We start from the raw sequence: 27282 nt of genomic DNA on the forward strand, positions 1-27282 counted from the left end.
GGCGGCTGGCATACTGACGGACGGCCAGTCAGGAAGCCGGGCCAGTGGGAGCCACAGCGCTGAGGCGCCGCGTCCCTTGTGGAGGGGGCGTGGCCGGCGCGTGCCGAAGGAGGCGGGAAGGGCGAGGGGCGGTGCCACCCGCGAGGTCCTGAGGCGCTGATTGGCGGCGCGCTGCTGATGTGTGAGGAGGGGGCGTGTCCCCACGTGAGCGCTCCGGGCCGAGGTCGCTGGAGTAGAGGGGAGAGCGCGTGCGCAGTCCTGGCTGTCTGCTCCCGCCTCGTCCTCCTGTTCCTCTTCCTGGGGGCAAAGTCCGTCAGGCAGTTTGCGTCTAAAGAAACGTGCGGACTTCAACCATGGCCGGGGCTGGATTTGAGTCGCTGGAGCGGTGCTTGGAGAAGCATCTGCCACTCGCAGACCTGCAGGAGGTCAAACGCATTCTCTATGGCAAAGAGACCAGGTGTGGGGCCTCGACTGGGAAGGTGGGGGACCTTGGGGCCAGCGGGTGTGGGTCTGGGGGACCAGGCAGAGTGCTTCAGAATCTGAAGGGCTCTACAAGGGCGGTGGTGAAGTACTGAATTGGCGAGCTGAGACCCTAGGAGGTCTAGATGTGACAGCTCTGGGAGCTCAGAGTTGCACAACTGAGAGTGAACTTTACAAGCCCAGAGGGAAAGGACGGTTTTTACTCTTTGTGCTTTCTCTGTGACCACCCAACTCTCTTTCCCAGCTTCCAGTGACCAGCTTCTTCCCCAGAGCCAGGCCTGTCCTCTAGGTGTCTGTCTACGTCATTACCTCCTGTCAGAGCCCCCAGCTCCTCCTTCCTGCAGTGACCCAGCCTCTGGCGGACCCTTGGAGGGAGAGGCCTCTGAATCTGGTTGGCGAAGGAACTTTTCCCACTGGCAAGCCACAGGAGTTAGTTCCCATGCTCAGAGCAAATTTTTTCCACTCCCAGCCAGCTGTGTGCATCACTAGGACTTTCTGAGGGCAGTGCACTGCTGGACACTGGGCATACAGAGCTGGAAGACACTTCCCCTTCCACTCTTGTTTCTCTTCAGTCCACTTCTCTCAAAGCAACCAGAAGATGTAAATCATATCCTGCTATCCTGCTTAAAACTGTATCAGGGATTCCCACAGCCCTTAGAATGTAATGCAAACTCTGACCCCATGCAACTCCTGACTAAACGTCCCACCACTTTCTTGCCCATTTGTGGGCTCCCCCAATCCAACCAGACTGCGCACTCCCTGCCCTTGTGGCAGTGACCTTGAGGCAGGAACCTGATCTGCTCATCTGAAACTGGAGGGTGTTGATTGGATCAGAGATTCCCAGCCACCAGCTGATGTGGAGTTCCTGCAGGGAGGCCAGACCTCAGAGTCTCAGGTGTTTTCACAGCTAGTGGATGGTAAAGGTAGAACAGCTGCCTTTCGGGGTGGACATGGTACAGAAATTTGTCCAAAAGGGCTCTTTGTACCCAAAGAGGGGTGCCCGGGACTGGATGACCTTCAAGGCCCCTCCAGTGTGCTCATGATGGATTACTGCTTCCCACCGCACGTGTAAAGGCTCGTCACGGGGGAAGCCTCTTAGAATTGAGGCTCCTAAAGAAGGTGTCCTGAAGCAGGGTGTGTCTCAGGGTGTTTAAGGGTGAGGTGGGCATGTTCCCCTGGGAAAAGACAGAGCTCGTGGGTGTCAGGGAGAGTCTTAGGAAAATAGAAATAAGTTTCCCACGTAGGGGACTGGCTGGGACCCATTCTAGAGCTCAGAGTAAGGACTGCCTTGTAAAAGGGACTTTGCACATTTGGATCGCTCCAGGGTGGGAAGGGATTGGAATGGGAGGTAAAATGGAAGCCAAATTCCATTAATCAGTGATCACCAGGCCTCTTCCTGGGGCTTGGCTCACAATAACTGAGTAAGTGGTTCCCCTTTTCCATTCTTTCTCCTTTTCCCTTTTCTTGGTTCTGTTCCACCCAGAACTGAGCCCTTCCAAGCTTCACCTCTAGGGTATAAACCTTTGTACTTGTGATTGAGTGGAATTTGGCTATGAACAGACTGCAAAGTGAAGATAGAAAATTAGTCATTTAGGGACTTCCCTGGTGGCGCAGTGGTTAAGAATCCATCTGCCAATGCAGGGGACACAGGTTCGAGCCCTGGTCCGGGAAGATCCCACATGCCTCAGAGCAACCAAGCCCGTGTGCCACAACTACTGAGCCTGCGCTCTAGAGCCCACGAGCCACAGCTACTGAGCCCACATGCCTAGAGCCAGTGCTCCGCAACAAGAGAAGCCACCACTCACAGCAACTAGAGAAGGCCCGCACGCAGCAGCAGACCCAACGCAGCCACAAATAAATAAATAAATTTATTAAAAAGAAAAGAAAAGAAAATTAGTCATTTAAAAATTCTTCTGTTCACTTCTCATGGCCTGACTCAGGCATGGCTGCCTCTATGAATGCCTGATGGACCTGAATCCTCAGCCCCTCCCCTGGACTCCCCCTTTGCTCCACACAAGACCAGCTTCCCACCCCAATAATTGCTGCACCCAACACAAAGATGACGCTTAGTAAATGTTTGCTAAGTGAATGAGCTAAATGGGCCTTTGCCTGTGCCAGACAGATGAAATCCCCAGAGAACATCAACTCTCAGTTTTAAGACAGCCAGAACCAAGAAACATTTATTCATTCAACAAACATTTATTGTTTATTTTTGACTTGGGCACTAGAGGTACAAGGATGAGTTAGCCACGGTTCCTACTCTCGAGGGACTTTCTGTCTTTTGGTGGTTGTCCTACATCATGGTTCTGAAGACCAGAAGTACAAAATCAAGATGTTGGCAGGAATACAGTCTTCCAAAGGTTCTGGGGGAGAATCCTGCCATGCCTTTTCTAGTTTCTGTGGCTTCTGGCGTTCCTTGGCTTGTGGCAGCATCACTCCAATCTCTGCTTCTGTCTTCACTTGGTCTTCTTTTCTCCCTGGGTCTCTCCTCTGGGCGTTTCTTAACCCATCACTGGATTTAGGGCTCACCTGGGTAATACAGGATGATCTTATCTTGAGACCCTTAACTACATCCACAAAGACTCTTTTTCCAAATAAGGTCCCATTCACAGGTTCTGAGCATTAGGACGGTGGACATATCTTTTGGAGGGGCCACAGGTCAGCCCACTACAGAGATTCTGCAGAGGTGGGTGTCAGGGTGGGGGGAGGCTGGGTTTGGGATTGTCCTAGAGATGGTCATTCCAGGTGGAGGAGTGGGTGCAGCGTAGGAATCTGGGGGTCCCAGTGTTAAAGGGGCAGAGGAGGTGGAGATTTTGTGGTAGACTCCAGAGGTAAGGATGCGGGGGGGACCCTAGGGTCAGTATCAAGGATGCTGATCGGGACAGGGACAGAGTGTCAGGTGGCTCAAGGAGGTCTGTAAGGATGGGGACAGCAGGGAGTCCACTGGCTTTAGCAACCAGTAGGCTGGTGGTTCCAGAACAAGAGAGGCCTGTGTAGAGCACGCTTCCCTTCTTTCTTTTTTTTCCTGGTTTTTTAATGGGAGAGACTCAAACAGCTGTCATGGTGAATGTGGCAGGTCTGCAGGAGACAGGGAGAGATGTCCAAAGTGGGTATATCATTAAGTGAAAAAGACATGAAGGGACTTCCCTGGTGGTCCAGTGGTTAAGACTCCGTGCTTTCAATGCAGTGGGGCACAGATTCGATCCCTGGTCAGGGACCTAAGATCCCACATGCCGCTTAGCGCGGCCAAAAAAAAAATAAAGGCATGTAAATGGAAGAGTAGAACATACAGAAGGACACCTTTGTATGTGTAACACACACGCATATCAAAAAATATTGGAAAGATACATAAGACATTGTTAAGGAGATTGTCTCTAGGTTCTGAGATGGAGGGGAACTCATTTTACATTTTCCACTGTTTGATTTTTCCCCCCCATGAGCATGTGTTTCTTTTGTAACAAAGCTCTGGTTTAATTATTTAAAATGCTGATGGTAAAGAGCCATTAGAGGGGAAAGAGAAGTTCTAGAAGCAAGAGCTTGCCAAAGAAGCTGGGGCTGGGCTCCCCTGGGCAAGGTCTGCCTTGACCTCGCTGGAAAGGGGGGTGCCCGGGGAAAAGGCCAGGGGATGTGTGGAGCCAGGACAGGAAGTGATGGGCTTTCCTCCTTGAAGTTGTAGGTGAGGCCCCCAGGGTGGGGGTCTTAGTATCAGGATGAGGGGCAGAGGGGCAAGAGCCAACTGTGGGGACCAAGGGAGGGTTGGGGGCAGCACGGAGCCCCCTTTGTGAGGCTGTGGCCCATTTGCTGGTCTCCACCACGGCTGGTCGGTGCCACACCACATCCTTGAGCCAAGCCTTTGGTGGACACAGCACATGGTTAGAGAATGGGGCTCAAGGGCCAGTTGGGTTCTCCAGGATGAAGCAGGCAAGATTGGGTGAAGGAATGCCAGGGTAACTGGAGGGCGGGGAAACCTTCAGGTAGTGGCCAGACAGTGGGGGGTGCTGGGGAGACGTAGAAGAGCCCAGAAGGCAGTGGAGGCCTGGCCTTCATGGCCTAGGGGACCGGTGTGTGCAGGGAGCTGTGGGCAGGGATGGGAATGGAGGCAGGGAGGTCGAGCATCGTGGAATGATGGGGCTGAGTGTTGAAGGTAGAAATGTGGGGAGAGCTGACAGCTGCAGTCAGTGGGTGGGGAGAGTTAGCCAGAGGAAGAAGGACCCCTTCCAGGTGATGGTTACAGCTCGGCTTGCAAACCTGAGGCGAGCTTTTCCACCTGATGTCTTCCTGGTTGACTGTGCAGGCTGAGGACAGCCTACCAGGACCACTCCCAAGGGCAGCCGGCCCCCAGGCCCTCCTTCTTGTCCTGGCCACCATGGTGACTTGTCCGGGGGAGTGGGGGCGTCCGCCTGCAGGTGGGGGACTGTCTCAGGCAGTCATGGCAACAGGAGGCACAGTGTGGGCACTGCTGCTATTTCTAACCTGCTGAAGCACACGGAACCCTGACTAGTTGAAAAGCAGGCTGATTGTCAGGGGCGGAACCCAACTCCGAGCTGTCAGGGCCATCACAGGGAAACTGCCTGGCAGGGGGCGGTGGCAGGGGGCTCAGGCTGACAGGGCTGTGATTTTGAAAGGAATGTCTTTAAGAAAGTGGTTTAAAGTAGGAGAGAAATATTATTAGATAATGGTTGTCAGGTTATTTTTTGATGCATTCTCTGCGTATTTCATAACCACTGTGCCCCTAGGTGGTAAGGCCTTCCTGGCTGGGGGCCCTGTCCCATGCCCGTGTGGGTTTCACCCCTGGGCCAGGCACAAAATGGGCCATGTGGTCCATGGTCACTTTGGTGGGAGGTTTTAGAAATAATCCACTTGCCTCTGTTAATAAATCACAAACAGGGATGAGCCCTTCAGCCTTTGGTCTGGACATCTGGGCCCCGCCACGCTCACCCAGCATCGGGCAAGGAGCTGCCCTCTCCCCTGGCGGGAAGCAGGACAGGATGGGGTGGGGGGTGGTCACCAAAGACTTGTAATCCTTAGTGGCAAATGGCCACGGGACCCTCCGTCCTGCTGTCATCCTGGCCTGTCTTCCTAGCCGGCTCCCAGACTCCTTCTCAACAGCTCCTTTGTCTCATCACGACCTGCCGCAGCCCCCAGGCTCAGCATGGTCCTCTGACTCTAGTCCACAGACATTTTTGGGAATCTGTTCCCTCTTTCCTGTGCTGCCTGCTGAGACTTCAATTCCCGCCACCCCCCCACCCCCCCACCCCCCCGATTTCAGCAGCTCCAGCATCAACCTTGTGACTAGTTTCCCTGCTGCCCCCTCCCCACTGCCCTCCTCCGCCCAGCCAGACCATGCCGTTCCCAGCTCCAGTCTCCCCAGGGAAGCCCGTTCTCCACCCACTGGGCCCAATTCTCCAGCCCCGCCCCAGCTTCCCACGTGTTGCCATGGCCCTGACCCTGGCCGGCTTCTGGGCCTTCTTGCCGAGACGCTCCCACCTCTTCTCTGCCTGAGGAGTGACTCTGGAGTATCATTAAATGCAGCAGACCTCAGGCAGATCATGTCCCCTCTTTCCTGCCTGTTTAGGAAGCTCGACCTGCCCAGCAGGGCTTTTGAAGCCGCCTCCAAAGGGGACTTTGAGCTGCAGGGCTATGCCTTTCAGGCTGTGGCGGAGCAGCAGAGGAGGCCCCGGACCGTGCGCATGGGGCTTGTTCAGAACAGAACCCCCCTCCCTGCGGACACCCCTGTGGTGAAACAGGTTTGGTCTCTTTTGACTGTAAATACATAAACGGGCAGCTGGCCGCTCTGTGTTTTGAACTCGATCTTGTCCCCGGATGGTTGCCTAGCGGCTCTGCCCTGGCCCCCCCTTCCTTCCAGCCGTGTCTCTTGCTTTTCTTTCTCTTCTGGCTCCTACCCTTTCTCTGCCTTCCTGTCACTCCTCACTATTCTGTCCACCTTCCTTTCCACTTCCTCTCCTGTGATCGAGCTGAAGTTCCATTTACCAGTTGGGAGGGTGCCCTTGTGGCTCACGCGCTCTCCGTGGAACTGCCTCTCGGGCTCCTGCCAGCACACGCCAGTCAGGACCCATCTGTCCACCGTGTGTCCCTCTGCCTGGATCCTAAGATCCCCAGACATCGGTCAGATTGTGAATATGTCTCCTCAGCCCAGGTTGTCAGGTCATCGGGGGGCAGGGATGCTGTCATCACCACCCCCCAGAGCCTAGAAGCACGCTTGGCACCCAGCAGTCATCCGCGGGGCCCCGTGCACGCAGTTCCTCGAGGGAGACCGAGCGTCCATCAGGAAGCATTTGTGGTCTCTGGGTTTTCAGCCTGGTTCCTCTGGTTTGTCTTTGAACAAACACTTCTGAATGTCTCCTGGGAGCCAGACGTCATGCTGAGCACAGAGAACTTGAGGACACTGCTCCCAAGGAGCTCATGGGGTCATGGGAGTGACAGTGGAGGAATGTGACAGCACAATGGGAACAGCGCCACCATAGGGACACACGCAGGCCGGGGAGAATGCAGGTACCCCGATTCTCGGCCCCTTGCTGGAAGAGCTACCCCTCTGGGCAACACGTGATGTGGATAACACATCCAGGGAATTTTGGGTGGGGAAAGGGAGCACATTCTGGCAGAGGGCACAGCTGGGAAAGGCGAGCCATTGGAAGACACCATACACATGGGAGAACAGAAGTGGCAGGACAAGGCGTCCCCGAAGCTGTGGATGCAAGACATCATAAGTGGACTGGGTCCTGGGGGGTAGGGGGTGAGGGAGCAGTTAACCCAGGGGATGCTTGTGGTGTGTGGTGGGCCCACTGAGTGTGGCCCCTCTCACAGTAAGCACTCACATCCTCACATCCTCCTCTTAGCAACCCCACGAGGTGGGCAGCGTTCTCCCCATTCTCCAGTCAAGGAAACCGAGGCTGAGTGAGGCAGCATTGAGTGTGTGTGGGACCCCAGAGCCTCCGCACCGCCACCTTTGACTGCAGACTTGGACCCAAGGACAGTCCAACATACCAGAACCTCCCACCCTCCTCGTCTTCTTGTAGCCGGCCACGTGGGGGTTGAGTTCTAAAGATGGTCTCAACCAACTAATCCTCACTGTTTAAATTGCCAGGTCACTGCCCTGCACAGACGCATCGAGGCCATCGTAGAGGTGGCTGCCATGTGTGGAGTCAACATTATCTGTTTCCAGGAAGCATGGAGTAAGTCTCTCTCGGGGTGCTTTCTCTGCTGCCTTCAGTGCTGTCTTATCTCCATGTTGCCGAGAGTGTCTGCTGCTTGATTTCTTAAAATCTCCTTTCTTTTCTCATCCATAGAAAGGTTCTTTGTCAACAACACCAGCAACCCCAGAACCCCAGACTTCCTCCTTCTTGCGTGCCTCAGTATCTCATCTGAGCCTCGGCCTTCCTCCCAAACTTGAATCCGTTTACTCCTTCCTCTCACCTCCTTACCTCTGCCCTGATCCAAGGCATGTCAGCATCTCCTCAGCTTCTGTAATCGCCTCCAGCTGGTCTCCTCCACTCTGGCCCCTTCTAACTGGCTGCCCACACCTTCTAGGAAAGATCTGTATGAAAACTCTGCACTGCATCATCTGTTCCTCCCCATCTCTGCCGGGCTCTGCCCTGACCTTCTGATACTTTACTCCCCTCCCCCAAGGCCACTGCGCCTGCTGTTCCCTCCACCCAGAGCCAGAGCTGGAGCTGGAGCATTCCTCTCCCCTGGCCTGTAACCCTGCTCGACCTTCGGATCTCAGCTCAGAGCCTGCCTCCCTGTGTAAAGCTGCATCCCTATTAAATACTCCTGCTACCTTGTACCTCTTTATTTTATTTTTATTTTTTGTCATAGTTATACACGTTCATGGTTTAGATTTAAATGGGTCTACAAGGTCTGTTACCAAAAAATAGCTATCCTTTTCCCCACAGGCAGCTACTTCTTCTCTGAGCTGGTTCTTTTGGAATTTACCTTTGCTTGGGTTGCTGCTTCCTAATTTTTCAGTTTTGCATCATTTATTGACTTCCCATGATGGAAGGAGACAGTGTAGTCCTTTGCCCTCTCCTGCCCCCTCTACGCACATGTACCCTTCCTGGTCTGTCCCCAGTCCATTTGCTACCAAGATTCAAAGGAAATCGCTTTGATTTCTTTCCCTGAATAGCTTTCTGTTTTCCCTGCAGTTTGCTTTGTTTACTACATGCTTACCACAAAGTCTACCCCAAACTTTCTGCTGGTTTCCTAAATCCCTCTAAGAGGTTTAGACACATGAAGTAGTCTATTGGTTTCATCTCCTCACAGGAATCTGTCACAGAGCCTTCTGGCTGCTCTTCTCTGAATTGGTTTCCCCCTCTCTGCCATCCCAGGACTCCCTTCACCATCATCCAGGGGGGGTCCCTCTGCCTTGCTTTTGTGTTTCTCCTATCTCACAGCTTCCTCTTTCTTGCTTTTCCCCCTCATTTTGGTTGAGTAGACTGTTTGAGACCTTGCACATCTGAAAATATTGCTGGATAGTTTGGTTGGGTATAGAATTCTGGGTTAGAAACAATTTTCCTTCAGAAATTTGAACACTTTGCTCCATGTCTTCTGGCTTTGGGTGTTGTTGACTAGTCTAAGACTATTTTGATTTATGCCCCATTGTATATGGCCTGTTTTCCCCTAGAAGGTTGTAGGATCTCTTCTTCTCCAGTACTTTGAAATTTCATAATGATGTGCCATGGAGTGTATCTATTTTAATCCATCCTTCTAGACACTTCAGTGAGTTCTAACAGTCTAGAAACTTGAGTCTTTCAGATCTAGGAGATGTTCTTAGATTGTTTCATTCGTGATTTTCTCCCCTTTTTTCTCTCCTCTTTTTTTTGATACTCCTTGCTGTTAGAATGTTGGAACTCTGGACTGGATCCCTCATTTTCTTTTGTATTTGTGCCTATTTTTCATCTCTTTGTCTTTTTGTTCAATTTTCTGGTAGATTTTATCTAATTTGTCATTCAGACTTCTAGTTAGTCTTTTGTTTTTGCTGTCATATTTTGAATTTATGAGAGTTCTTTTGGTCTGAAATTTTCTATTTTATCACATCCTGTTCTCGTTTTATAGTTACAATATCTTCTCTTATCTCTAAGGATATTAAGTAATATTTTTTTTTCTCCCTGCATGGTTCCTAGTTACTCCAAGTTGGTCTCCCCACTGCTGCCCCATTACTTATATTTTAAGAATTGGGGATTAAAAAGCTGATTGCAAGCTCTGAGTTTGTGGGAGGGGCTCCTCCACTGAGTTTCATTATAGGATGACTGGGTTTAGCTGTTTGTTAGGAAATCGCCTATGGTAGTATCTTTGGGTCATTCTTTTCAGGCTGGTCAGATTCCCCAGAGAAAATTCATCTAATCTCCTGCCAAGAGGAAAGGACAGGAGTCCAGTATGCTTATGTTTAGTTAATCCCTTTGTTTTTATCACTCCACTCACCTTTGTCCTGGATTCCCCAAGGCCAGAGATCCTCTGTTTAACTGTCTCTGGAGAGTGAGCCTCTAGCTGGGGTGGGAGAGGCTCAACCCAGCCTCTTGGAGTGGAGAAGGGATCTAACTGCTTCTTAAGTAGACTTTTGACCAATCCTACTTATTTGTCGCCCCCTCCCTGCGTCCCCACCTTCAGAGCTGCATGGTGCCTCTGGCTCCTGAGCTTTCAAGGGGTCTGTGATGGAGAGTGGGGTGCTTCCTGGCCTCCTCCACTGCGGAGGGGACTCAGTATTCTCAGATTCACTAAGATATCTCCCGCCTCCCTCAGCTCTCCAGCCTCCCATGTTTTGTTGTTTTTGTTCCTGGCTCATGCCCCATCCCTGTGGGTTTATACCTGTACACAAAAAACCCTTTACTCTCATTTAATGGGGTTTCAGGAAAGAGCAAAGGAGTGCGTCCCATCTGCCACCTGTACCCAGAAGTTCATCACGTTCTTCACATTTCTCATTATACGTATACTCTTGTGTGATGCTTTTGATTTGTCTGCCTCTTCCATTAGACTATAATCTCCATGTGATCAGTGCCTCGGTGGTATTTATTTTTCCCACCCCAATCCCCACCTCTATTTTTTTAACATTAAAAAAATTTAATTGTAAAATATGCATACTATTACTATTGATAAGTGTACAATTCAGCGACATTAAATACATTTGCAAAATTATGTAACTGTCATCACAATCTATACCCAGACCTTTTCATCATCTCCAGCCAAAACTCTGTACTCCCCTTCCTCTTCCACCCCTGATAACCTCTATTCTACTTTCTGTCTCTATGAATTTGACTACTCTAGGGGCCTCATGTAAGTGGAATCCTACAGTATTTGGCCTTTTGTGTCTGGCGTATTTCACTGAGCATCATGGTTTCAAGGTCCGTCTGTGTTGTTGCATGTGTCAGAGTGTCCTTCCTTTTTATGGCTGAATAATATTCCATTGTTTGGATGGACCACATTCTGCTTATTCTTTCCCCTACCCAGATTTTATCTTTAGTGGCTTGAATAATCCTTGGTACATGACAAACACTGAAAAATATTTATTGGATGGTTTAACCAACTTCTTCTCTTTCTTGGATCAGGAAAACTCCTGCACATCCATCAAGGCCTAGCACGGATACCCCCTCCTTTGGGGGGGCCCTGGGGACTCCCCTACACAGGTTCCCTTTCAGCTCCCATCTTGGCTGGCAGCTCCTGAGGGCAGGGCCTGGTCCAAGCCTGAGCCTGCCTCATGGAGTATTGGTTCAGTGAATGTGGAACCCCCTTCCCCTCTAATTTGGAAACTGTAGTTGGAACTTCACAGCCGACCTCCCCCAACCTCCCTTCCACATGCTTCTTTTGAAAGTTTGTTTACATTACAGCAGTTGTGAAAACAGGAAAAGAAGCCATTAAAATGGAAATGGAGAAATTTGGAGCGCTTAGCAAGCTGAAATGAAATCGGAAAGGGAGGTTTTATTCTCTTGGGGCATTTGAGTCTCTCCTAATGCTCTGAAAGCTGAGAGTGAACAACGGTCATTAAGGATTGTTCTTTGTTATCAACAGCTTTCTTGTTGGCGTCCTTAAAATAGCTCATCCATCTTCACCGATGGTGCCTGGGGAGTCTTGATCTTGGTGCCAAGGCCCCCTGGGCTGGTGCTGGCAGAGGCTGCTGCCCACTTAGCTGCCTCCATGGGCTACCGCCCTGGCAGCTGAGATGGTGGTGGTGCCATCATAGCCCCAGGCTTCCAGGGACTGGAAGGAATCTGGAGGCTGATGCTTCTCTTCTCTGTGAAATGAGGAGTCACACCAACTTCGCAGGGGTATTGGGGACATGCTGCCTATTACCAGGCCTGGCACCATGCTGGGCACATGGCCCGTGTTTGGAAAAGGTTGGTTGCAATTATTACCCCCAAACAGGCCACACAACCCATGCAGCAACCAGGTAGTCCTCGCCAGCCACATCACACAGCTTCCTACAAACCTTCCCTGCACTCTGAGTTTCAGAGTGACCAGAACAGTAGCAAGCATCTGGAAACATCCGTTAGGCTAATCCTCCTAAAAGAAATGGACTTGGGTTATTGGGAGGAGGAAGATCTAAAGAGTACAGTCATCCCTCGGTATCTACAGAGATTGGTTCCAGGACCCCCAACCCTGCAGAGATCAAAATCCAGGGATGCTCAAGTCCTTTATATAAAATAGTGTAGTATTTGCATGTTACTTAACGCACATCCTCCCGTATACTTTAAATCTTTAAATCATCTGGAGGTTACTTGTAATACATAATACAGTGTAAATGCCAATTAAATAGTTGCCCGTGTGTGGCAAATTCAAGTTCTGCTTTTCGGAACTCTGTGGAATCTTTTTTTCAAATATTTTCCGCCTGCTGTTGGGAGAACCTGCAGATGCAGAGGGCCAACTGTATGCGGAATTGGTCCAAACAAGGAATTCAGTACTCTAAATCAAAAAGAAAAGACAAACAGCTCAGCAGGAAGTGGACAAAGGGTACGGACAAGATCATCTGGAGGATGAATCCAGAAAGGCCAGCAACCATGTGGCCAGGTACTCCACCTCACTGGTGACACGGGAAACGCATGTCTAATCCCAATGAGATCCCAGCTCACAGCATCAGACTGGCGGGTGTGGATGCACGTGGCCGAGGCTGTCGAGCAGTGGGACACACTCAGCCAGAGGTACCTGGTGCCTACCCCCATCGCAGCCCCCTCCACCCCACAAAGGAAACTGCCGTTGAGAATCTGGTGTGCATGGCGTTCTTTGAATTGTTACTGCATGTATATGTACCTGCTTTTTTTTTTTAAGCAAACAAAAATCAGTGAGTTAATGACATTTCCTATCGAATTAGCCCCCTAGATGGTGGCATCTAGCCAGAGGTCACAGAAATAATGCTTTTATCCTTGGGGAGTGCTCAGCCTACCCAGTGGTTCCCAAACTTCTGATGGTGTCATTAAATGAATGGCTTTTCTTGTTCCTGAGCAAGGCTCAGTCCCTGGGAGGATGAACATTCCTGTGGTGATGTGTGAGGATCCCAGCGCCATCCTCGGTGGCCCTCTGACACTGTCCCCAAGGAGCCTTTGTTGTTCTCTTAACCAACCAGCAGATTGGCCAGCAGCTCGGGATCTGCTGGTTGGGAACAGTTTCTGGCTATACCTTTTGCAAAAAATTTTTAACATATATATGTATTGTTAAAATTGTGGTAAAATAGACATAATGTAAAATTTACCGTTTTAACCGTTTTCAAGTGCACAGTTCTGTAGCATTAAGTACATTCACATTATTGTGTAACCATCACCACTATCCATCTCCAGAACCTTTGCATCTTCCCAAACTGACACTCTGTCCCCCTTAAACAACATCTCCCCATTCTCCCCTCCCCCAGCCCCTGGCACCCACCATCTAATTTCTGTCTCTGTGAACGTGCCTATACTAGGTCCCCCATGTAAGTGGAACCATATAGCACTCGTCCTTCTGTGTCTGGCTTATTTCAATGCGCGTAATGTCTTCAAGGTTCACCCATGTTGTAGCAAGTGTCAAACTTTCCTTCCTTTTTAAGGCTGAATAATATTCCATCTAATGGATGGACCACATTTTGTTAATCCATTTGTCCACTGGTGGACACTTGGGTCATTTCCATCTTTTGGCTGTTGTGAATCATGCTGCTGTGAACGTGGGTGTGCATGTATCTGTTCAGATTTCTGCTGCAAGTGTTTTTAAGACCATAGGAAGGACATTTGGCCTCGCCTCTTATTCTGCCATGAAGCCTAAAGGGGAGGCGTCCCCACAGCCAGGGATGGGCCTCAGAAGGCAGACCAAGGCTCTTGGGGCTGGGGTCTCCTGTGGAAACCCTCCCCCACCAGGCCAAGGACCCCCCCTCAGAGACCATGAGCTTGGATGTGATTCTGACCTTTCTCCTCTCCACAGCTATGCCCTTTGCTTTCTGTACGAGAGAGAAGCTTCCATGGACGGAATTTGCCGAGTCAGCAGAGGACGGGCCCACCACCAAGTTCTGTCAAGAGGTAGGATGTTAACCTACCTTTAACTGTTAACTAACCTCTGGCAGCGACCAAACACGGACAGGTCACAAAGAGAGGCCGCAGCTGCCAGGGGTGGCCCTTCTCCATGGAAAACACACCCATTTGGCTCTTGCTTTCCTGGGTGAGAATAGATAAGACTATTTACTGCCCCTCCCCCCCCTTTTTTAGTGTACTTTCTTTTTTTTTTAAATAAATTTATTTATTTATGTATTTATTTTTGGTAGTGTTGGGTCTTTGTTGCTGCGCGTAGAATTTTTCTAGTTGTGGCGAGCGGGGGCTACTCTTTGTTGAGGTGCACAGGCTTCTCGTTGCGGTGGCTTCTCTTGTTGCGGAGAACGGGCTCTAGGAACCTGGGCTTCAGTAGCTGTGGCTCGTGGGCTCTAGAGCGCAGACTCAGTAGTTGTGGCGCACGGGCTTAGTTGCTCTGCGGCATGTGGGACCTTCCCAGACCAGGGCTTGAACCCATGTCCCCTGCACTGGCAAGTGGACTCTTAACCACTGCACCACCAGGGAAGTACCTAGTGTACTTTCACTTAAAATCAGAGTTTCAGAGCCAGAAGGGCCCTTAATGGCTTTTTAAGTGAGGGGGCTGCAGCCCACGGAGGGTGTCCTGGAGATGACTCCCGTAGTAGGGTCTGCAGCTGGCAAGTGCGGCGCTGGCACTCGGGGACTGAGGTCAAAGTCGAGTCTGTGTCCAGAGCTCTGCTACGCCACTTGCTGTTCGCCTGAGTTATGGAAGCATCTCTGCATGGCCCGTCTCATCAGTGTAGAAACTGGGCTTCCTTTTTCTTTATTAAAACCTCATAATACATGTTCTATGATCCCATTTATATGAAATGTCCTGGATAGGCAAATGCTTGGAGGCAGAAGGCAGATTAGTGGTTGCCAGGGGCTGGGCGGGGAGAGGGGATGGGGAGTGACTGCTCATGGGGACAGGGTTTCCACTCGGGGTGTTGAAAATGTTCTAAAATTAGTTTGTGGTGTTGGTTGCACAACTCTGAATGTACTGAAAACCACTGAATGGCACACTTTGAAAGAATGGACTTTATGCTCCGTGAATTGTATCTTAATAAAGCGGTCATCCAGAAAACCCCAATGACATTCCAAGAGGTTACGAATGATGACTTATGCTTATTCTCACCTTGAAAAAAATAACTCCTTTCATTTCTCCAATGTCCCATTTCAGACTTTCTACATATACTTAGGGGCTTTTGGAGCAGAACTGTAATCATAGTGATTCTATCAATACTGAGTTGTGATTCCAAACATCCCTGTTCTCAGCCACCAGACTGTTGATTCTGTGCTACGAGGCAGGAAGTGACTGCAGATGGCGTGCCTGAACCAGGGTGGGAGGAAGGAAGAGCAAAGGGAGGATGGGGATGAGCTGGTTCCAGGGGACCCCTGTCTGCATCGAGGGCCCCGGGACCACAGCTGCCCCCACGTGGCTCGTAGCATCCCCTTCTGCCCGCTATGCCATCCCTCTGTTCTGTCATTAAGGTCAGAAGTAGCAACGGGCTGGTAAGAGCTGATGACAAATGACCAGCTGGGGCTGCTCATCCTGGTCACCAGATCCTGAACTTCTTATTTGAGACAAAAGGAATTTGGTGTCAAGAGTTATGTTTGGTTTGGTTCTGGGGGTTTTTTGTATAGATGAGACATATGATTTATTTTATTTTATTTTATTTTATTTATTTTGGCTGTGCCACGTGGCATGTGGGATCCTAGTTCCCCAACCAGGGATCAAACCCACACCCCCTGCCATGGAAGCGCAGTCTTAACCACTGGACCACCAGGGAAATCCCTTTTTTCTTTGTTATTATGGTAAAAAACACATAACATAAAATTAATCATCTTAACCATTTTTAAGTGTACAGGTCAGTCATGTTAAGTATCTTCACAGTGTTGTGAAGCAAACCTCTAGAACTTTGTCATCTTGTAAATCTGAAACCCTCCACCCATGGAATGACCCCCTCCATCCCCAGCTGCTGGTGCCTGACGTTCCACTTTGTTTCTATGAATTTGCCTAGCTTAGATGCCTCACATGAGTGCACTCCTGCAGTGTTTGTCCTTTTGCGCCTGGCTGATTTCACTTGGCATAACGTTGTCAGGTTCATCCATGTCAGGGATGACAGCCATGTCATCCATAGGCCAGGATTTCCTTCCTTTTTAAGGCTGAATAATACTCCATTGCATGTATACACCACGATTTATTTAGATGCTTGTGTTGCTTCCACCTTTTGGCTGTCGTGAATAGTGCTGCTCAGAACATCGGTGTGAAAGTCTACTTTTCTGCACGGTTGCTGGTCCTATGGTAACTGTGTTTAACTCCGCCAGGAATGCGGCATCATTTACATTCCCGCTGGTGGTTTATGAAGGTTCCTGTTTCCCCACATCCTTGTCAACGCTTGTTACCTTCTTTTTTGTTTTGTCTTGTTATTGCCTCTGGATCTGAAGGTCTATGGGAAGTGGCATTAAGTCTTGCTTTTATTTTATTTGTACTGTAGGGTCTGTGATCTTTGTACAGGGCTCACAGCATTGGAAAACAAAAGACTTAGCTCTCTGTGCACCCTTTAGAATTAGGAAATCAGCCTTACCCACACTAAAAAGGTCCCCAGGGCTATTTTCAATATTTCAGAAATCCTGATATAACCCATACACCCTCTCATTAGGGTTGCTAGGCTAATTGAAATTTCAAGTGATTTAATTCTGACTAGAATTATTTAAGTTTAGACTGCTTAAGAATAGAGAATGCATTTCACCTGTTAGCACAAACGTGGCATATAGTAAACGGTAAAGTGAATGAATAAATAATTATTATTCTCACTTGTATCAGAAAGAGAAAAAAGACTAATTTCAGTTATTTTGGGTATATACCCAGAACTGGCATTATGGAGTCATACAGTAGTTCTGTTTTTAATTTTTGAGGAATCGCCTTACTGTTTTCCACAGCAGCTGTACGGTTTTTACACTCCCACCAACAGTGCACAAGGACGATGCTGGTTCCTATCTAGCTAAGCTTGGGCGTCAGGACAACGCTGGCATTTAGTCTTCAAGGAGTAGATGCAGGGAGAGCTCAGAACCCCGTCTAGCTCTCTAGGAGGACCATTAGATCCTTCCATAAAAATGTATGACACTTGATTTGAAAATAGGACTGTGCCGTGCTCATTTTTCCAGCTGGCGAGGAAGCATGACATGGTGGTGGTGTCCCCCATCCTGGAGCGAGACACGGAGCATGGGGACATCTTGTGGAACACAGCCGTGGTGATCTCCAACTCTGGAGCCGTCCTGGGCAAGACGAGGAAAAACCACATCCCCAGAGTGGGCGACTTCAATGAGGTGAGCTGCCCCTCGGATGACCAGCGCAGCTGCAGCACGGTGTGGCAACAGCACTGGGGGCCTCCCTGCACTGCACTGCATAACACAGGTGGATGGGATGCAGTGGGATTCCCGGTGAGTCCCAAACGCCTTTAGTGCAGAGGGCTATTTTTTAAAAAATATAACCTGATTTGGCTTCCTGGAATTTTTCTTTGAAGTAAGTCGTATACAAATTAAAACCAAAATCAATAGTGCACAAGCGTGAAATGATTCCCGTGGCCCCGTTCAGGCCCTGAGCTCCTCATCCGTCACAGTCTAGTTCTTGTTTGGTGGGGAGAGGTCCTTGTCCATGGCTCCCGTGGGGTCTGAGCCAGCCATGTCCACGTGTCAGGTGACAGCGAGGAATGTGTGTCTGTGCACAGGTGTGTTAGCTGGGGCTTGGTGCCCATAATCAGGCTGTAAGTCAGGGAAGCTGTTCTGGTCAGTTAATGCCCATCATGGGTGTGTAGGTGGAAGGAGGTGGATGTTTGAAGGAGGGAAATGAACTCCACCTAATGCCTAAGATATGAAGTCTGAACTTGATCTGCAGTAAGTACAGTTGTTCGGGATGTGATATCCCCATCCTTTGCCACCCTCCCTGATTGTGGGGATCCCAGCCACTCTCAGACTGGTCAGGCAGACGAGAAAGGATGTGCAGAGATAGCCAAGGCCCTCTGGGGAGAAAGAAGAAGCCAGCATTCCCCAGTGACAGCAGGAGGCGAGGGCGGGAAGACGTGCCCCTCACCTGTTTACCCTGGGATTAATCTTTAGCTCCCCACAGATAGTGACGGGCTTTTCTCAACACGCCAGGATCTGCTCTGGCGTCCACCCTGTGTGAGCATCCTGGCTGCTGCCCGACTCTGACGAATTTTGAAATTAATGGGAGGAGGCAAAAGGCAGGAAGCAGATCTGTGTGAGACCCTGACCAGCACCCCAAGGGGGCAGGCGGAGAGGCAGGGTTGGCAGGACTGTGTCCCACCTGCCTGCCACGCAGGGACATCCTTGACCCCAGGCAGGGTGCCCAGGGAGCTTTGTGGAGAAGAGGACTTTCAGAGTGGGATCCTAGTCTCATGTTGGCCTTCGTTAGCTGGGCAGGTCCTGTGTCCATTGGGCTACGGTGTGCCCCCAAGCAGGGTAAGAGCTGCTCTGGACGAGCCCCCATCCCTTCAGTTCTAACCTTCTGATGGGAACGGGTGGTTGGTGAGGACATTGACCAACTTGTGTTAACACTGACCACACACCTCAGCCTCTAGTTGTACCATGATTGAAACCTCACCAAGTTTATCTTTGAAATACTGTGGGAAGTTGCTTTGGGGACTTTTTAACATGCCACAAAAGAAACTGTGGGTAAGTGCTCAAGCCACGGTGATTCCCCCTTGGGTCAGCTTGCTGTTATTGTGTCTAGGTTTTCAGATTTGGGGATTTTTTTTAAGTGGATTGAAATTTTGGAACTTAAAGTAGAGTCATACCAGGAGCATCCCTTTTGGAGTATGGGTGACATTTCATTTTTCTGTCAAGTTTAAGGAAAGGGAAACTTGACAGCTCAGAGGCATCCATACATGACCCTTTGTCTTCCAGTCCACATACTACATGGAGGGAAACCTGGGCCACCCCGTGTTCCAGACTCAGTTCGGGAGGATCGCCGTGAACATTTGCTACGGGCGGCACCACCCCCTCAACTGGCTCATGTATAGCATCAACGGTGCTGAGGTCATCTTCAACCCCTCGGCCACCACCGGAGAGCTCAGGTCACTTGGCACAAGGGACTTGGGAGGGCTCTGGGGGCAGGCTGCAGGGCACGGAGGCAGGTTTGGGAAACAGCAGGCAGGTGCGACCACCAGGTCATCTGAACCCTGGGATGGTGCCAACTTTTCCGTGAAAAAAATCCTCCAAGTGTCAATTACGATCCCTCCTAAAGAGCTGTGCTGTACTGTAAAATACCATCCTTGGCTACGATGGTGTCTCAGGTAATTATAATCTCCCCCATCGCTGACAGGACTCAGAAAAGCTCCCCTTCTAAGGGGTCTGGAGCATCGGAGGTATCTGGCCAGCTTCAGCTCCCCCTCCTGTCACTGCTGTGCTCCTGGGGGGTTGGGAGGTGGGGTGACGAATGAGGAGTCCTCAGTCTCCTGTCTGCAGAGTCCGGAGCAGGGAGGGCAGACACCCCGACGAGAGAAGGAGCAGATGATGGGTCGGAGCTGAGAGGGTCCTTAAGACATCAGTCAGGTGGCTCTGAAACCTGTTTTTAGCGAACCAAGTGTTTCCTTCTGATAACACAGAACCCGTGTTTGGGTGTTAACCTCACCTCTGAGTAGATAAAGCTGTTGTGACCAGGGTAGAGGGTGGGCCTGGCAGCCCTGAGCTCCTGGGCAAGCCCGGGGCCCCTCACTGAATAAGAGCAGGCGGCTGAGATGACCCAGCACGACTGCACTTCCGCTGCTTCTCCCTCCCCAACGGCTGAGCTTCTGGGTGATTTCCAGCTTTGCATCATCAACAAGTACCAAAGCTCTAGGAATTTGTGTGCAAATACCTCTCTCCCCAGCTCACTTCCTCCAAAGCAGCATTCCTGGGTCGGGAGGTGCTGGCTTTCACTCTCTGTCATGGGGCAGGGCCGGGAGGGGGAGTCCCAGTCCCCACGTGGGGTCAGCTGGGGGAGTTCTGGGGGGCAGCCTTGAGTTCCCTGTCAGCCCACCCCTCTCATTCTTGTCCTCGCTCTCCATGAAATTTCAGTCTAATTTCTTCTAAAAGTCTGGATGTGACATTCACTTTACCTTTTTCTTGAGCGTGATGCCCCCTCCACAGCATGACTTCTCTCAGTGTTCTGATCTGCACAGCAGGTCCCTCAAAGAACGCAGACCCCTCTCTGCTACCCCAGACCTGCCGCCCCATCCATGCACCCCATCTTGTCTGAGTCTAGGGGGGCACTGTCGGGCAGAAGGGGACACTCGAGTCTTGGATCTCCCCTCAGAGAATCTCTGGGGGCCTCCTGGCAGCGTGGCCACTATGACAACGGTCCGTCGGCAGTTGCGACAAAGGGTGATTCCTGGTCGTCGGGCCACCAAGCCTGGGCAGAACCTCTGGGCCCTAGAGCAGCGCCTCCTGCCGGCCATGTGTAAGACATCCAGCAAGCTCCATCTCCCCAAAAGGGTCCCTGGAGGATCCTGAAGCCAGTGCCCCACCGGGTACAGCTGCTGTCAGGCCAGGCTGGGCACAGCTGTGGCCTGGAATCAGATGGTCACGTCTCCAACCAAGTGCCCCCAGGCTTTTATCAGCCCCAGTTAAGCGAACAGAAGCACCTTAACGTAATACACAGGTGTCCTTGGCTTATTAAAAGTTATCGATCTTCCTTCCTTGGCCAACAGTGGTCCAACTGGTGCCCTCCAAGGACGTGGTTCTGCTGGCTGTTATAACTCTGACAGGTCTTTCAGAAGCAGTATGTCTCACAAGTTCCCACAGCGTCCACACCTTGACCAGATAATTATAGTCTGAGAACCTTAGCCTGAGGACGCATCTGAGAGAGGAGGGGAAGGCTGCCTGCCTGAAGATGCTTATGGCAGCATGATTGATTACAAGAAAAGCTGGAAGGGAGAGAGAGGTCAGAGTCAGGTCAACGCCAGCCCACCTTTTCCATGGGTTATCGTACAGCCACTAAAACAGATCTTCATGGAGGTACTGCAGCATCATGATGAAAGCCTGTGAGCAAAAAGATGTTTCCAGGCTGGGATCAGAACTCTGCAAAGACTGAAGATGGTCGTAGAGTGTGAGAAAATTACAACAGGTGGTTCACTAGGATGGTGCAACTCTGAGTTTCTTAAAATACTGAATGATTATTTGTAGAATTGATGGCAAGCACGATGCCAGGCAGATCCCCACCAGCTGTGCACAAGCATCGGCTTACAGCTTCTGGAAGCATCCATCCCCTTCTCCGTCATCTGCCACCTCCTGTATCAGAGCCCCCCCAGACACACACACACACACACACACACACACACACACACGCACATGCACAGATTGGAAGGGTATCCTCATTTGTGGGTCCCACAGTTCCAAGCACCCAATGGAGGCAAAGTGCTTTTTGATGAACTGAGTCATCCTGACAAACCGTGCAGCCCGTGTGGTCAAGGATTTCTACCACGTATGTGTGTTAATAGGAAAGCCGCCATCCCCACCCCTCGATGCCTTTCCCCTTCCCACTGTGATTATTTTTAGGGGCTTGTGTACACCGTGCTGGGAAAGTGGCAGATGTCCCCATACCCCCGCCGGGCTCTCCACGATTCCCGCGTGCCCCGGCTCTCACGAACCTCCGGCTTCCTTTCCCTTGCTTGCTTTGCGAGCCTCCGTTTTATTGCCAGCTGTGGTTTTGAGTCCTGCACTCCGCACCCTCCCTGGAGAACTGCAAGAACGATGTTTTATGGCATTCGCTCTGCAACTGTCTGTTTAATTCCCGAAAATGTCATTGACGGGTGTGTTTCTGTAAAAATCCTTTCTTAAAAGTTTTGTCAGCTCGGCTTAGCAGCTGGAGTGGGGAGAAAAGCGGCAAAATGAGTCCCCTCAATCAAGCCTGTGATTTTTTTTCTTCCAGACTCGTGAATCCTCCTGAGAATTAGGCTTGTGACAAGCACCCACCCACCCCTTCCACCTACTCTCTGGTTTAAACCAGGTGCATGCTGACAGGAAGGAAGATTCCAGGGCATCCCGCTCCCAGTCACTCAGCGTTTCTAAGTGGGCATTACATCTGTCAGTTCAGAATCCTAATCACCTTGCTCCTCAGACAGATAATTAGTGACAAGGAGGCCCACTGAATCCCACGGCACATTTTCTTTGGTGGGCTGGGGAAGGACCTGTCTGGTTGGGGCAAAGTTTCCCACCCTGTCCCCCCTTCGCAGGTGCTGGACTGAGGGAGGCCTGCAGCTCAGCTGTGCCTGTGGGATGACTCCTTTCCGGGCCCATAGAAGAACCAGGGGGCCTCGGCTGCGAGACTCAGGGTTCAGAAAAGGGAGATGTGGGGGGCACTGGGAAATGGGGGCCAGCACAGGGAAGGCGATGCCCACGTACAACCTAAATTCCTTTCAGGTGTACTCTGTTTGCTAGGCCTGAAATCTCCCCCTGTAGAGACTGCTTTGCAAGGCAGCACAGCAGGGTAGGGATTGGGGGACACGTTACACACAAGCCACCAGGGCCCCAGCTCCCTTCTGACATTTACCAGCCTGGGAGGTGGGTTCCTGACCCCCACCTGGGAGGAGGGAACGAGTGAGAAGCAGCAGTTAAGGGGTTCCTGCAACAGCCTCCCACCCCCACCCCGCCCCCAGAAGCTTCATCTGCATGGTCTCTGAGGAAGTTTCAGAAAAGGAAACTGAGTCAGGGTGAGGCTTTGATCCAGGGCTGCTTCTGCTGCGTTGGGCCCTCTCCAAAAGGCCGCTTTGGCTTGAGCCGGGGACGAGCTGGCCTGTTTGTGGGTTTGGGGTCACCCACGGACGCAGTGAGTCTCCCTGGCCATCCCCACCGCCGGCCTGGAAGGCTGGCACCCGGGCTGCAGCTCGGGGCCGAGCATCCTCTGAGCTTGGCTGGGAAGTCGGCAACCTGGTTCCTCTCCTTCCGCTCTCACAGTGAGTCCCTGTGGCCAATCGAGGCCAGAAACGCAGCCATCGCCAATCACTGCTTCACCTGCGCCATCAACCGGGTAGGCGAGGTAAGTGCCCGAGGCCTGGCCTCCAGGAAGCCCTCCTGCAGCTGCTGCGAAACCTGCCTGCCAGCGGGGCCCAGGCTCTTCAGAGCAGCAAAAGCCACAAGGGAAAGAACTGCTGTTGCTGTGGCCCTGCTGGGGACACCTGGTGTTACACCTCCTCTCTGCATGCAGGCACGCCCCACATGGTAGGGTCCCAGCAGGGGGCAGACCGGCTTCTGTCACTTTGAAAGAAAGCACTGTCCCTCCCCTGTTTTTGTCTGTTTTGTCTTTAGCTGAAACCATTTTGAAAGGCTCTCACCTCAGTACCCAGTTTCTCCCCACCCACCCTTGACCTCATGCACCAAAGGATTCTGACTACAAACACCATGTATTTATTGCAAAACAAATCCTCTTCCTCATTCTTACTAATCAGATGTCAAACTCTAATCAGATTATCTGATCAGTCTGAGAGAACACTAAGTCGGTCTAATTTCTGACAACGTAAAGAAACTCGGTGTTTTAATTAGCCCGCCTATCCCTGTCCCTGCTGGATGCACAGTTTCCATTAGGCTTCTGGAAGATATTGAGAGCCACGAGCAGACACCCCCGCTGCTGCCTTCGCAGACCCCAGGCTGGGCTTTATGACTCCAGCAGACGAGCCTCAGACGCCCTCCACGGCCCTGGGAACCACTCTCTGCAATGACTTTCTCTTCTCCCAGCAGATGGCAAAATCCGGGTCTTCCCCTGGCTGGTCAGATGCCCCGCTGGCTGCCTGCTGGCCTGGGGCTAGGACTCAGCAGGGACGGTTAAGTTCAGGCTGGTCCACATCACTTTAACTCCTAACTCCCTCACCCCAGCCTGACGTTGATGAACAACCCAGCAGCGCCCCCTATAGGTGTGTCTTACCTTGGTTTTATTTCCCAGGAGTTCTTTCCGAACGAGTTCACCTCTGGGGATGGCAAGAAAGGTATGTCCCGTGACTTTCCGTGGGACCGCATATGAGGGGTGGGCCTCACTGTTCCTTCCCCGTCTGCCGCTTCCAGGCAGGGTCTACCCCACAGACTGTGTCTGCACAGCTGTGTTCCCATGTGGATCGGCATTCCTGGCCCTGTGACCACCTCATTCCCCAGATGAGGATGGAGTAGAGATCAGACTCCATCCATCCCCCGGGACTAGGGTGAAGATGGACTGAGGTGTGGGGGAGCCCTTTGTGAGCGCCCTGAAATAGGGGTGCATCATCCACCCCGCAGACCTCACTCCCCGCTTCCTTTGTCCTCGTCCACACCCCTCAGTCCCCAGCTGTACAAATGCCCCAGAGCCCGGCATGGCTGCCTTGGGTTCCTAGAATCCACAGCTTGCTTTGATCTGAGGGCAGGTCTCACCTCACCTCTGCTAGGAATCTGCCCCCCACTCCCCGCCTCACCTCTCTAGCCTGGAATGTGGGAGGGGGGCTGCCCCCTCACCAAGGAGGTGTCTGAACTCGCTCATGGTTCCCGCCCTGGGAAGCAGGGGGCGCTGAGGGGGTCTGTCTCCCAGAAAAGCATTTCCTGAAAGGGCTCCACATCCCCCACAACGTGAGGCCTTGGAGACCTCCTGAGTGCCACTTAGCTCCCTGCAGGAAAGTGAAGCCAGCTGGGCCCTGCACTGTGCCCACATGCTCCCTACACACCTTCAGGGTGGCTGTTACCCTGCTTTACTGGTGAGGGGACCGAGGCCTGGAGGGAGGGGCGGGTGACACAGCTGGCACGGCTGGCGAGGGCAGAGCTCACCTTGCGGGGCCACCACAGGAAGCCCTGCAGAGCCATGCAAATCCCTTGGGCTATAGTGGCTGATGCTGGAGCCGGAGGCCAATACCTCTACTAGGGTGACCTGTAAAAGGTTCCCGGGGCAGAGGTGAGGGTGCTGAGGTTGACATGCAGCCACTTGCTGGGCCTCCAGGCCCAAGGAGGGAGGCAGGTCCTTGGGACCTTGGCCACCACTGGGAAGGGAGGTGGGGACCCTTTGTCCTGGGAGTCTCTTGGTGCACCCGTCCCCCTGCAGAGTCCACCCATGTCTGCCTGAGCTCACGGGGGCCTTGCCTTTGCTCCTTCACAGCTCACCGGGACTTCGGCTACTTTTATGGCTCAAGCTACGTGGCGGCCCCTGATGGCAGCCGCACCCCCGGGCTCTCCCGCAACCGGGATGGGCTGCTGGTCACCGAGCTCGACCTCAACCTCTGCCGGCAGGTGAATGACATCTGGGGCTTCAAGGTGGGTCCTGAGTCCCCTGCTCCTCTGCGTGGGCCCTTCCTGCCCCCAGTCCTGGGAACTGCGGCTGCTGGGGGCCTCAGGGACAGCCGCGTGAGGCTACGAGTTGAGCAGAAGGTCCGGTGTCTGCCTCCTTGAAGGCCAGGGCCGGTGCTCAGGGGAGGAGCCACTGGGTCAAACGATACCCAGGCAGCCGGCCTCAATAAATTCTCTGCTCATCTGATTTAGATTCTGGGCACCTTCAAGCAAATTAATCGCAATTTCATTTGTCCAGAGAATAGAGTGGATTGGCCTCGCTAATCCTTTTTTCCTTTCCAGGCATTTGCACTTGTCACAAGGTAAATATGCATGTCTGGCTCTGCCTGTGGCCAGGCCCCAAGTCTAGGCCTTGACAATGGAGGGAAGTGGGTCAAGCAGAGAAATGGGATCCAGGCCTGGCTCTGCCACTGCCTTGCAAGCCCCTTCTGCTCCCGGCCTTAGTACTCCCATTTGTAAAACAAGAGGCTGAACTCGAAGGCCCCAGGTGGCCTTGGAGACCAATACCCTGTGACACCACAGGAGTGTAAGTGCCCACCTCCTAGGATAGGGTGCTTGCAGCCTGGGACCCCCCCAAAATGTGGCATCTCATCAAGGACACAGATGGAGTTTGCTGTGTTAGTGTCTAGCAGTATTTCCACCAACTCTGCACCCACTTATAAGAAAATCATCAGATGTAGAGAACAAACGTATGCACACCAAGGTGGGAAAGTGGCGGGGGGTGGGCGGGGGTGGGATGAACTGGGAGATTGGGATTGACATATATACACTAATATGTATAAAATAGATAACTAGTAAGAACATACTGTATAAAAAAAATTTAAAAAAAGAAAGAAAGAAAATCATACACACAAATGAACATCGCATTGTCAGGACGGAATGACTTTGCCCAGCATGTCTGGAAGGGACCAGGACTTCGGATCCAGCCAGATGTGGGCTTTAGGCCTGACTCCCCTGTTACGTGAGGGTGGGTCCTTGGGCATGTTTCCTGAGTCCCAGGTTCTCATTGGACAGAGAAGGCACTGCCCACATGAAAGTCTCCTGGCCTATCTCTCCTCCTCCGGAAGCTTAGATAAATGCAGGATTCCACACAAATTAGAAGTGGGAACCAATAAACAGAATGGTTTCTCATTAGTAACTTTTTTTTTTTTTTTTTTTTTTTCCTGTACGTGGGCCTCTCACTGTTGTGGCCTCTCCTGTTGCGGAGCACAGGCTCCGGATGCGCAGGCTCAGCGGCCATGGCTCACAGGCCCAGCCGCTCCGAGGCATGTGGGATCTTCCCGGACCGGGACACGAACCCGTGTCCCCTGCATCGGCAGGCTGACTCTCAACCACTGCGCCACCAGGGAAGCCCTCATCAGTAACTTTTTGAAAGCGGAAGCCTTCCCAAGCTATGCTGGGCATGAGTTCCCGTCAAGGCTTTAGAAAGGAGGGAGGGAGGGAATGCTGGGGTGTGAGCACCCTGGGTGGGCTTTCCGGCCCCACCCCCAGCCTCTCCCAGCCTCTGTCTGTGTCCATGATGAGATGCCATGTGGAATGGATGGGCCTCCAGAGCCAGGGGACCAGGGTGCGAATCCCAGCAACTCCACTCCTGGCTCGTGACAGGTCAAGCCCTCCTCCCTCCTGCCTTGGAGCCACCACACCTGGCGGAAGATCACAGAGGTCTTTCAGCAGGAGGGGCTAGGGAGTGTGAGTCATCACCGGCATCCGTGATCTTCGCCACAGCTCCGGAATCGTTGCCAAAAGGTTACACGGGGGTTGTGCCTCTATATTATACTCTGAGACTGTCCTGTCAACCAGTCTTCCTAACGCATATCTGTCCCATGGCTGCCCTCCAGTGGCAGTAGGTGGTGGTGAGCAAATGAGGGCGGTTATGAAACGGGAACCTCTAAAGTCTGTGTTTCGCTTTCAGATGACAGGCAGATACGAGATGTATGCACGGGAGCTTGCCGAAGCTATCCAACCCAACTACAGCCCCAAGATTGTGAAAGAGTAG

At 51.8% G+C, this 27282-nt stretch overlaps 1 protein-coding gene across 1 annotated transcript; it reads left to right on the forward strand.

Moving 5' to 3' along the window:
- Nucleotides 1-353: 353 nt before the first annotated feature.
- UPB1 (beta-ureidopropionase 1) lies at nt 354-27282 on the forward strand. The gene is made up of 10 exons (XM_060119345.1): nt 354-457; nt 6056-6227; nt 7586-7673; nt 13873-13967; nt 17160-17321; nt 18918-19087; nt 22947-23028; nt 23929-23971; nt 25099-25253; nt 27199-27282. Exons 1-10 carry the CDS (start codon nt 354-356, stop codon nt 27280-27282), a joined length of 1155 nt encoding a protein of 384 aa, XP_059975328.1.

This window comes from Mesoplodon densirostris, chromosome 15 (genome assembly GCF_025265405.1).
Source record: "Mesoplodon densirostris isolate mMesDen1 chromosome 15, mMesDen1 primary haplotype, whole genome shotgun sequence".
NCBI classification, from domain to species: Eukaryota; Metazoa; Chordata; class Mammalia; order Artiodactyla; family Ziphiidae; genus Mesoplodon; species Mesoplodon densirostris.